The sequence below is a fragment of the Chinchilla lanigera genome, unplaced genomic scaffold, assembly GCF_000276665.1.
Source record: "Chinchilla lanigera isolate Chin_1 unplaced genomic scaffold, ChiLan1.0 scaffold00043, whole genome shotgun sequence".
In the NCBI taxonomy this organism is placed as follows: Eukaryota; Metazoa; Chordata; class Mammalia; order Rodentia; family Chinchillidae; genus Chinchilla; species Chinchilla lanigera.
The window spans coordinates 13,450,918-13,462,360 of record NW_004955444.1 but is presented as its reverse complement, the minus strand read 5'-3'; the positions used below and the strand labels follow the sequence as shown (position 1 = coordinate 13,462,360).

Genomic DNA, 11,443 nt, shown 5'->3' with positions numbered 1-11,443 from the left:
TCATGAAGATCTAGAAAAGCATTTAAAAAGATTTTTAAAGCACTGTTTACTAATCAAGATAAAGAGAAGGCACACTGAATATACAGCAGTCCTCATCTGACACATGAACAGCGGGCTTGGGTGTGCGCACAGAATGTATGCACAACCTAGTAAACAGGTGTGAAAGGTGTGCTGGTCCAGTGATAATGAAGAGTGAAGTGGGAGAGACGCACTCGCCACCCAGGGTGAGTACAGTAACACAGATCACATCCATTATGAGATTATTTGATTTCACAGAATCTCAGGTGAAGAATAACCAATAAAAATAGAAACATAGGAAGTAGCAACTGAAGTTTTAAACATTCTGTGGAAATAAAATTTGAAAACAAACCACATAGGCAAAGTATAAAAAAGTGGCTGTAAAAATATAGTATTCTGCTTGTAAAAAAACAATCTTTCAGTAGAAAGAAACAGTATTATAAAAAGACAATTAAATGATGCGGATCAGCTTTTTAGAGTGGGTTTTAGAAAGGCAAATGTTCTTTCTGTGCTGTTATTGTACCTGGTAGTGCCTGATACAAGTCAGATTTCACTTGTATGTGCAAAGCTATCATCAAGGTCCACTTTCAATAAAATCAGAAACCTTGATGAATTTTCCTTTATTCAATGAGGACAACCTCACTATTTTCACAGTTTGCTAGCATGATGCGGAGTTTTCACTGTAATGGGTATTATAAGTATTGAAATCATTTAATACAAGACTTTGGTTGATTTCAAAATAACTTCAGCAGCTACGATGTAAGGAAACATAGGGGAAAAAATCCATATGTGAAATTAAAATTCAAACAATATGCTACAGAAAATACTTTCTAGGAAACAACAAAGGCCAAGACAGGCATTCTCATAAAGAGGAACTACAAAGAACAAAAAAATTCTAAGCTCAAAACAAGTAAAGTGAATTGCTTTTTTTCTTTTCGTTCCTTCACTTCTCATCTTCCTTTTATTTAAAAAAAATCTATATCTATATCTATATATCTAGTACCAGAAAGAAGGTAACAGATAGTGATGCCTTGTTAAGAGAAAACATAAGTGGTATTTTCACCAAGGAGAATATTTATTCATAAAGTACGCACGTGCTTTCTTTTCATTTTTGATGCTATTGGGGACTGAACCAGGGCTTTGCACATGCTAGGCCAAGCGCTTTACCACTGAGCTACCTTCCCAGCCCATTTTATTTTATTATGTTTTACTCTGAAACAGGGTCTTCCTAGGTTGCTCAGCTTAGCCTCCAACTTACAATCCTCCTGCCTCAGCCTCCTGAGTACCTGGGATTAGAGGTGTGCACCACTGTGCCCAGCTCATGTCTGGACTGTTGATTCGTCAGTCCTGAGAATATACTGAAAGAAGGGCACCTCCCACACACAAAAGGGAAAAGCGCAGGCAGGCTTCTGTTCTGAGAGTTGCCACAGTAAAATCAGGAATGATCTAGAGGTCTAAAAACAGAGAAAACAGTTCAAGTGAACCCAGTCCATTCTAGAGACCACACAGAAACATCTGTTCACTGATGCATTGACTGAGTTGTGTACCATGAGCTGACACTGTTTTAGTAAACAGACAAAAATTCCTGCCCTGGGGCACTGACATTCTTGTGGCGTCCCCATTAGGTTCCAACACATTCCATGACTACCTTCCAGAGGTCAAAATCCCTCTTATGCACATTTTTGTCATCAGCAGCTAGCATGTTCTTTGACATATGCTCAGTGCATGGATAAAGGAGTATCTACAGGAAAAACAACTCCAGCAGCATGAGTCTTGCTAACATGAAAAGCAGGGGTAGGGTGGGAGTGGGGAGACAGGCTCTTATGTCAACTGCCAGGGACAAGCAGAGCAACATTTAAAGGCCACATACTCAAGCTGGTTTGCTTATCTCTGGGACATGTATAAATACAGTTTTTTATCTAGGCCTACTTTCAGTGTGTATTAATTAGGAACAGTTGGCCTCCATATCTGCAGGTTCTACACGGGGGTGGCACCTGCATCTCTACTGAATATTTACAGATAGTTTTCTTGTTACCATTCCCTAAATAATACAGTATAACAACTTTTTACATAGCACTCCTATTAGATATTCTAAGAAACCTAGAGATGATTTAACATATGTATGTGGGAGAATGCGCACAGGTTATGTGTAGATACTATGCCATTTTCATAAGGGACTTGAGAACCAGTGGCTGGAGGAGGGGGTCCTGGAACCAATTTTCCAAGAGTATTTAGGGCTGATGATAGAATAGCTAATTTAAAACTGTACATAAAGATGAAGATGAACATTAAAATAGGAAACTGAAAAAGCACAAGTTCTTCAGCTGACAATTATTAATGTTACCAGTGTAAACAAATCAGAGATATCTTAGGTTCACCCAAAAGACATGTTGTATAAACCATGTAAGTTCGGCCTTGACAACATGAAAACAGATACGTAAGGCAGTGGCGATGCAAGTATTGAGAGAAGGGTCTTCTTCATACATTTCTAGTAATTTCTCCAGCTTAGAACACTTCTTTTTCACTTAGGTAAAAGTACAAAATCTAGCACTCTCATATAAATCGTAAGGTATACAAGCTAAAGACAAAGTTTTCACTAAATGTATCTATTTAAGCTTTTCCGGTTACTACTCCCTCTGCACCTGGCTTTTTCCGCTGCTGACTCCTCGTTTAAGGGGTTTCTGATCATGCTATCTGAAACTGCAAGTTCCTGCCATCTACCCAGTCACTCTCTAGCAGACTACACTATATTTTGGCTTCTCCGGAGAATTCATTACTGGAGGATATGTCCAAATTTTACTTATTTGTTTAATGACTGTCTCATGAACACAAAGACCCTCGCTGCTCTGTCCCCAGGGTAGTGCCTGGCATGCAGCAGACGCTCAAGTGAACACATACTGATAAAGAATGGAAACACTATGAACATGCGATGCCAAGTAAAGGCCCAGGAAATGAAAGGATACAACCTTTTCTGTTTTGTTTTCTTTTGAGGCAGGGTCTCACTTTATACTCAGGCTGGCCTCGAACTCTCTAAGTAGGCCAGGCTGGCCTTGAACTCACGGGCGATCCTCCTGCCCCAGGCTCCTGAGTGCTGTGCGCCACCACACCCAGCAGAGATACAATCTTAAGGCTTTCAATTTTTAGGATTCACTTTAAAAACTCTGAGTAACCAGCTGGGTGTGATGGCGCACACATGTAATCCCAGCCCTCGGGAGACAGAGGCAGGAGGACTGCCATGAATTTGAGGCCAGCCTAGGCTACATAGTGAGTTCAAGGACAGCCTCCACTACATAGTGAGACTTTGTCTCAAAGAAAAACCAAAAAACAAAAAGCTTTGAGTAACCATTTTAAATTGTGAACTATGACAAGGGAAAAAAAGAGTTGCTGCGTTTAGGACTTAGTGATCTTATCTATATCCTTCACTGAAGTTTTGATTAGAGTTCACTGAGCTTGTTAATAATGGTGTATAAAGTAAGTATTACCAGAATTACAGAGCTACACAAGCAGAAAGTGTTTAAAATCGTGTCTGTACTCGGTCAGACACAGACCTCCTTACCCTGCTCCCTGGCGTCACCCCGCTTTCCTGACCCCTTGCCCCATTTGGGTTGGTAGGGGGAGAAGCCCTCACTGTCCAGCTCACCCTCCTCTGAGCCCCACAGAAACCTTCATTTTCATTTCCCAAACTGCACTGTGATTCCTTATCAATTTTTTCCATAAGATTCTTGAACACAGATCTCAGGCATGGCCTACAGATTTTTAAAACTTTTATTAAAAAATTAGGGCACTTAGGAAGATACATTTATTAAAACTGTAGACATAAAACGTATAAATTTTATTTTGTATGAAATGTATCACAATAAAGACGATTTTTAAAAAAAATGTCGTGACAGATATATTTTAGAAATTGGGACATTTTCATGTCCCCCATTGTCTCTCTTTTTTTTTTTTTTTTTTGGTTTTTCTCCGGTACCGGGAACTGAACTCACGACCTTGCGCTTGCCAGGCAGGCGCTTTGCCGCTGAGCTAAATCCCCAGCCCCCCCATTGTCTCTTAAAAGATGAAATGACCGGCCCTGTTCTCAAGGCAGCATCAACCGGTCTGCTCCAGTTTCATCGGCACACTTTCTTCCTAACCTCTGGCCAGACCAAGGTCCGGGGAGAGAACAGCACTGCACAGTGGCAGGGGCAGGCTGGTGCAGTCTTGGAACCTTAAGGAACAGAAGACTTCCACGGGCAGATGGCTTTTAATAACTTCTGCAGCTGATGATTCCCGAATCTATCTCAACTATGATCCTCTTGTTTGGATTCTTATCCAGCTAGCAGACATCTTTCTGTTGTTGTGGTGGTTGGTTTTTTTGTGACAGGGTGGTCCAGGCTGGCCTGGAACTCATTTTATAGTCCAGGCTGGCCTTGAACTCCTCCTGCCTCAGCCTCCAGAGTGCTGGGATTACAGGTATGTGCCACTACACCCAGCTAGCTAGTAGACATCTTCACCTGCACACAAATACATTCCACTCCACACAACACACACACACACACACACACACACACACACACACAAGATCCTATCTCTACCGCCCTAGCCTCTTCTACATTCCTCTTACTGAGACTACACCTTCTACTCAGCTGCCCAAACCAGTCTTCACTGACTCTCTTTCTCCTTCCTCAAGATGCATTACTCACCACACCCGGTTCATCCTAATTCTAGACAAACCACCCATGCCTCTCCTGCGAGGCCACCAGGCTTTCTTGGGTGGAGCTATGAAACGGCTCCTGGCAGAGATTCGTCCTCTGGTCTTCTCTGCTTTATTTTCACACCACAGCCAGGGGAGTTTCCTCTTCTCCCAAGTCCCTTCCACAGCTTCCCACTCATCACTGGACGAGAACAAGGCTGTCCCTGCCCCACGGCGCTCACGGGCTCACTATAAACACCACGTGTCTTCCCTGCTCAAGGCTCAAGTGATCGGGGCCTTGCTTGGGATTGATTCTTCAGCCTCTCGCACCAATCACTCCGATTCTCTACTCACTGCAGTTACAAATACAGCTGCACTTAGAAACTCAAACTAGATCGCTTCCTTATGAAGGAGGCTTCTGATTTTGAGTAACCAATTTCAGATAAAGTACATCTAAAGAAATTTATAATCATATTCTCCTAAAGTAAATGTCAATTCTTACCTTAGGTTCTTTTAAGTAACAGTGCATGGCCTGAGTAACGTCTGCAGCATGGACTGCATTGTGGTAAGGATTCTGACTGTGGTAATCTTCTTGAATCATAACTACATCAAAGAAAAAACAATGACCCCAGTTTTATAATGGGCAAGGTTCTAAATGGGCTATGACTACAATTTTACAGCGGGTTACATGCACATATATTAAAAAGCTCTGATAATTATGTTACCCCCTCATTTTCCATGTAGCTATCAACTAAAATTGTCCAGAATCAGAGAGAGCAATCAACTCACAGTTCATATGCACAGTCTTTCATCACTAAACAGCAGAACACATCCTGAGATGTGCAGTTAGGTGATTTCACTGTACAAACATCATAGAATGCACTTGTACAAATTCAGATGGGTGTGATGTCACCAGAGAATATAATTTTATGGGACTGCTGTCACATGTGCAGTGCGCAATTGTAAATGTGTGTTTTCAGCCTCTAAATTTGATTGTAATACAGCAGTAGCTACCGATAAAACCGATAAAAAGTTAAACAAGATCTGTATAAATCTTTTTACTGTTAACCAGGTTTGAATCACTTACCTAAAAATCTACGAAGTTTCATCATATCTAAATGGAAGTATTCAATTAGTCCATGAAGACTAAATAAATGAAAGGTTAAGCTTACTAGACTATTTCCTAAAAAGAAAAAAAAAATTACATTAGTAGGAAATACACTGATTACACTGTGCTTTTAAATAAGGATTTTGAACACCGAGTGTGGTGGCACACACCTATAATCCCAGCACTTGGGAGGCTGAGACAGGAGGACTGCCATGAGTTCGAGGCCAGCCTGGGCTACATAGTGAGTTCAAGGCCAGCCTGGACTACATAGCGAGACTCTGTCTCAAAAAACAAAAACAACCACCAAAAATGGGATTTTGAATATACGACATGGACAAACAGTACTAATCCCTACTTTTGGTCTACCTAAAATCTGCATATTCTTATTTTATCAGTTATGAGCTTTAAATATAATGTTTTTGTTTCATTCTTTTTTTTTTTTTTTTTGGTACCAGGAATCAAACTCAGGACCTTGAGCTTGCAGGCTCCTGTGCCACTGAGCTGTATCCCCAGCCCTATTTCATTCTAAGAAAAAAATGTTTTGTTGTTTAAGTTTTCCATAACCAAGGAATTGAAACAAACATTTTCAAACAGGATGATTTTTTTAAAAACCACCTAAATAGAGTCAATAGTAAAAAACTTTGAAAATGGCCCCACACTGAATAAGCTAATTCAACATTCCCAAGCACTGAAATATGGCTGCATTTACCCTTTTCCAATATGCCCTGGACACTCTGCTCTACTGACATGGGCTCCAAGAGCATGCGGCCTCAGCTGCAGCTGTGTTAGGTGGAAGCTGCGCTTATTCCTGTTCGTACAGAGGCAGGACGGATCAGTGACTCCCTCAGGAGCCTCAGGACCAGAACTCTGAGCGCAGCCACCCCTTTTCCACATTTGCAACAGAAAATCAGCGCTACTTGGGACAGCGGTGAGGGTTCGCAGAGCAAAGCAGAACTCTATCACTATAAACTCAGGATCAATACTGCAATACCCAGCAATCTCACTCATTTCTTCTAATGAATGGGTACTTTCACTTTTTAAAGTACCTATTTTCAAGACTTCTGTTCTTAAACTTTCAATATACCCACTTCCCATCTACCAGCTCCTTCTCCCCAGCTCGTACTTCACAGAAAGAAATATAAGCCCTCACTTTCCCATCCTTTTAAAAGCCAATCCACCCACAAAAGGTTGTTCTTGCTCTGCCAGACATCTCCCACCTCCATTTGTCCTAGTAAGCATCAGGATTCAGACGCTCTAGATTCCATGATCCTTCAAACAACAGGGAGGCAGACTTTATGTAAATGGGGAAGGGGTCTGAGGATGGGGGAAGACGAGGGTGGGAAGAGGAAGTAGAAATGATTAAGATTCAGTATGTGTAAGTATAACGCCCTCAAGATGAATGTGGATATTACATATCACAAACACCTACTAATAAAAAAACTCAAAACAGCAAGAACAACAGAATATTGGCCTTTTTGCCCCCCCCCCCTTTAAAAGACTTGCTGTACACAGTGGAGACTATCCTCAATTTCCACTAGTTCTAGTATTCCCTTCTGGGGTACAACTCTTCATTTTTTTTACCTTCTACTATTTTCTCAAAGTTTTATAGGCTCCTTCTATGGAAAGATAGGCTGTATTATTAACTATTAAATAGCCTCTATGTTTTACAAGGGTATGACTGCCAATATTTGCATAACAAGAACAATTTTAGTGTTCTCTGAATAAATTATAATTCTTTCTGAAAAGTACAAAAGCCATAACTAGCCCAGCACTGGAAGTTTCCAGGGATGAGTGTTTGCTGGTGTTTTGTTTTTGAGACAGGGTCTTGCTCGGTACTCAGTCTGGCCTGGGGCTCCCTGTGTGGCCGCGCCAGTCTCCGGACTGCAGCCCTGCACCGGCCTCCAAGTGCGTAATAGTGTTCAAAAAGAACAATAAAGAGTACTTCGCTTGACTCATGTGAAGCTGTCAAAACAACTGTCAATAGGAGATCATGGCTGAGGGAAGGTAAATTAACTGGAAAAATATCTGTGTGAGCAACAGCTGGAAACGGGTGCTGGTCAAGAGACTCTTTTTAGAGAGAATCTCACAGATGTTCGCACAGAAAGGAGAAAATTGACATTTTATTTTTAAGAAAATCAATGTTAAAATGCATTCAAATCCTGCTATTACTCTACGGGAACAAACATGAGCACGCATGGTTTGGGAACCAGTTGTGAAGAACTGAGCTGTTTCTGTGGTTATTACTATAATAGTCAACTTTTTGTTGGTGAGTTAGTCAACTGACTGTGTGAATGTGAGTGAGAAACGCCCAGCTAAAGCGGATCAGCATAGTCTGGGTATGGAAGAGCCACTGTAGGTGGCTTGTTGTCAGACTGGTATGAAACAGAAATGAAGAAGGCTGCTTCTGTTTCTCCGGAGGAGCTCAGTCTCCACCTTCACCTGGACATAGTCTCCTGGCTTCCAGCGCAGACCCTTCAGCCTCCTGATACAGAATCACACAGGTCACGGCAGTGAGTGCCAGGCCTCTGACCAGATATCCAGTGGGCGGGCACATTTTGCACTTTTCCACATCTGACTCTGTGGGCGGGTATTATAAACCAATTTTGTAAATTCTTACAAATTTGTGTATCTTACATTAAATCTGTTTCTCTAGCAAGCACTGACTGATACAGATTTTGGTACCAAGAGTAGCTCTCAAGAAACAGAACTGTAAAGATGAAATTCTTGCTGGGCGTAGTGGTGCACACCTGTAATCCCAGCACTCAGGAGGCTGAGGCAGGAGGATCTCTGTTGCAAGTTTGAGACCAGCTGGGGCTACAAAGTGAGCTCAAGGCCAGCCTGAACTCCATAGCGAGACCCTGCCTCAAAAAGACCAAAAAAAAAAGATGAAATTCTTTAGTGGCTGTAGGGGTTCCTGGAGGTGGCTCTCTAATTTGCCAAGACCGAAAGATGCCATGGTCTCTCATTTTTTCTTTCTTTTTTGGTACAGGAATCAAACTCGGGACCTCGTGCTTGCCAGGCAGGCGCGGTTCCGCTGAGCTATATCCCGGCTCTCCTTCTGATTCTGTGAGGGTTACTTACAGTCCCTGGTGCAGTGTAGATCCACTTGATTATGCTAATTCACCACTTGTGAAATACAAGGAATTTAGCGACTTCATATATGAAACTTTTGAATATTTTTGGCAGAGTAGGAAATATACTGATGCTGGCTGGTTGCTCTTAGCACCTATGGACAAAATAGTGAAGGAAAACAACAAACTCAAAACATCTGTAGGAAATCTGAAGTCTCCTAACTCTGACAACAAACTAATAAAGGAGATAAGGAGCTGAAAGATTCAAATTCCCAGCTCCTGATACACACATAAAAAATTTCACAGTTTCTAATTACGTCCTGAAAGAGCATCTCCCGTCTTTAGCCACAGGGCCGAGACTGGAGAAACCCCAACGCAGGCCTCACAATTCAGTGAGCTGAAGTACAGTGTGAGTTTAACGCTCAGCCTCGACGGTCATCTGAAGTGAAGTGGGGGTACTCACTGGGAAAGAATGGGCTCACACAAACTGGGGTGGAGATGTTTGGGAAGATGCTGATGAGGGTGAAGTCGTTCAGCTCCTAGACTCTAAGATTATTTTGCTAGAGGAAGAGATTTCCCCACCCACAGCAGCAGAGGCACTCCTCCCAGCCCGTGTGTTGGCCTCTCCTCATACAGCTGAGGAAACTGACCCTGTGTTGGTCAAGCATGATAACGCTGGCATTCCTCGGGACCCACTCCATCACCCACTTTGCCTCTAGGCCTATAACCAGGCTCAAACCACAGAAGGCTCCTATGAGTGAGGTACACAGTGCGACCCACGAGGAGGTCCGTCATTCTCCCAAAGAACTTCTGGAATTTTCTAACTCTTCTAAACAGAGGCCTCATGAGCAAGTGTGGGAATGGAAATGTTATGGGGGAGAAAACACAGCTAGATCAGGCTGAGTTTGTTGACAGGGCCCATTAAGCAGCTCGTGGAGTAAAGAAAGCTGTTCACAGTTTATTTGGCTTGTTGGTGGAAGTATGAGTCAAAAAATGGCCCAGTGTGAATGAGTGAGAGATGCCTATGACAGTCCCTGGTTTACTGTTGATGAGGGGATTCAGAGGCTTAGGCAAATGAAAATGCTGGAGTGGATTTGTTATGCCAAACCTACCACATGGGATGATCCAGAAAATGTACCCTTCACTAACACCTTGAGAAGCAAATTCACAAGGGGAGTACCAGCATCCCTGAGAGAGCCCTGTCGTTGCTCTTCTCTGTGTGCCAGAACCTGTAGCAGGGCCTGCGGTAAACTTGAGGGGCAATGGGTTTGGCTGGATCACGGAAGGGCAGGGGCCAAGTGGTACCACTTAATCTCCAAAGGCAAGGTGCACACACTTACCACAGTGGACAGCAGAAGCACAGAAATGATCAGAATGCTCTGACATGTATAGACTTACAGCACTGGCTGATTAGCCGCAGTGTTCCCAAAAGTGACTAGGTAGGAAGCCTACACAGTTTTTACTAGATTTATGTAATCAAAAAAAAATTAAGGGCAAAGGAACAGAAACTTGCTTTAAATCACAGTAACAGTGAATCATGGCCTCTCAACCAGTTCCCGGATTTAAGCCAGTTTACAAACGCAGAACCCTGTGAATGAAGCGGGGAGGCTGGGTCCCCTTGAGGAAAGACCCTGGTACACTACTAAAATTTATACTGATTGACAGTCTTTCTCCCAGCCTTCCCCAAAGGGATATAAGGCCTTTTGCCAGAGTGACTGTACACTAGGGGTAAGGAAATAATTAGACATTTCAGGGACTACTGAATACTGATTCTGAACTAGTAATTCCAGTGGATTCAAGATTTCATGGCCCTCTAGTAAGAGTAGGGGCCTATGGAGATCAGGTGATCAATGGAGTTTCAGCAAAGGTCTGACTCAGTGGGTCCAATAATAGGTCCTCAAATCCATTCTGTAGTCATCTCCCCTGTTCCACAATGTATAACTGGGATAGATACACTTGGTACGTGGCACAGTCTTCACACTGGTTCCTTGTCCTGTCGTGTGAGGGCTATCGCGGTTGGAAAAGCCAAATGAAAGCCACTAACAGCTAGCTTTGCCTGGTATAATAGTAAACCAAAAACAGTATTGCATCCCAGGGACTGCAGAGATTAATGCCACTACCAAACACTTGAAGGATGCAGGGTTCTCATAGCAGCTCCACTTAATTCTCCCATTTGGCCTGTGGGTGTTGGAGAATGACAGCAGATTACTGTAAACTGAATCAAGAGGAGACTGTGATTTTAACAGCTGTACCAGTTGTGGTGTTCTTACTTGAGCAGACTAACACATCTCCTGGTACTTGGTATGCAGCTACTGACTGGGGCAAACGCCTTCTCTATCCCTATCGGTAAGGCTCATCAGAAACACTTTGTTATCAGCTGGCAAGGCCAGCAATACTCCTTTACTGTCCTACCTCAGCATTATATTATGTTTCTAGCCCTGTGTATAACTTAGTTTGTAGGGATCTTGATTGCTTTCATCTCCCACAAGGTGTAACACTGGTTCATTTCATTGATGACATTCTGCAGATTGGACCAAGTGAGCAGGAGGTAGCAACCACTGGATTTGTTAGTAA

General features: G+C 42.7%; 1 protein-coding gene across 3 annotated transcripts in view; it reads right to left on the bottom strand.

Moving 5' to 3' along the window:
- Nucleotides 1–11,443, bottom strand: part of Pde7a (phosphodiesterase 7A) — a gene marked incomplete at its 5' end in the record, with an annotated part of 126,423 nt that overhangs the window by 13,467 nt on the left and 101,513 nt on the right. For all 3 annotated transcript variants that reach the window (XR_262266.2, XR_262267.2, XM_005392162.2), the window contains 2 exon segments: nt 5,193–5,293; nt 5,778–5,873. Coding sequence is in view for 1 of the 3 variants with exons in the window: in XM_005392162.2 (XP_005392219.1) it covers nt 5,193–5,293; nt 5,778–5,873 (197 nt within the window).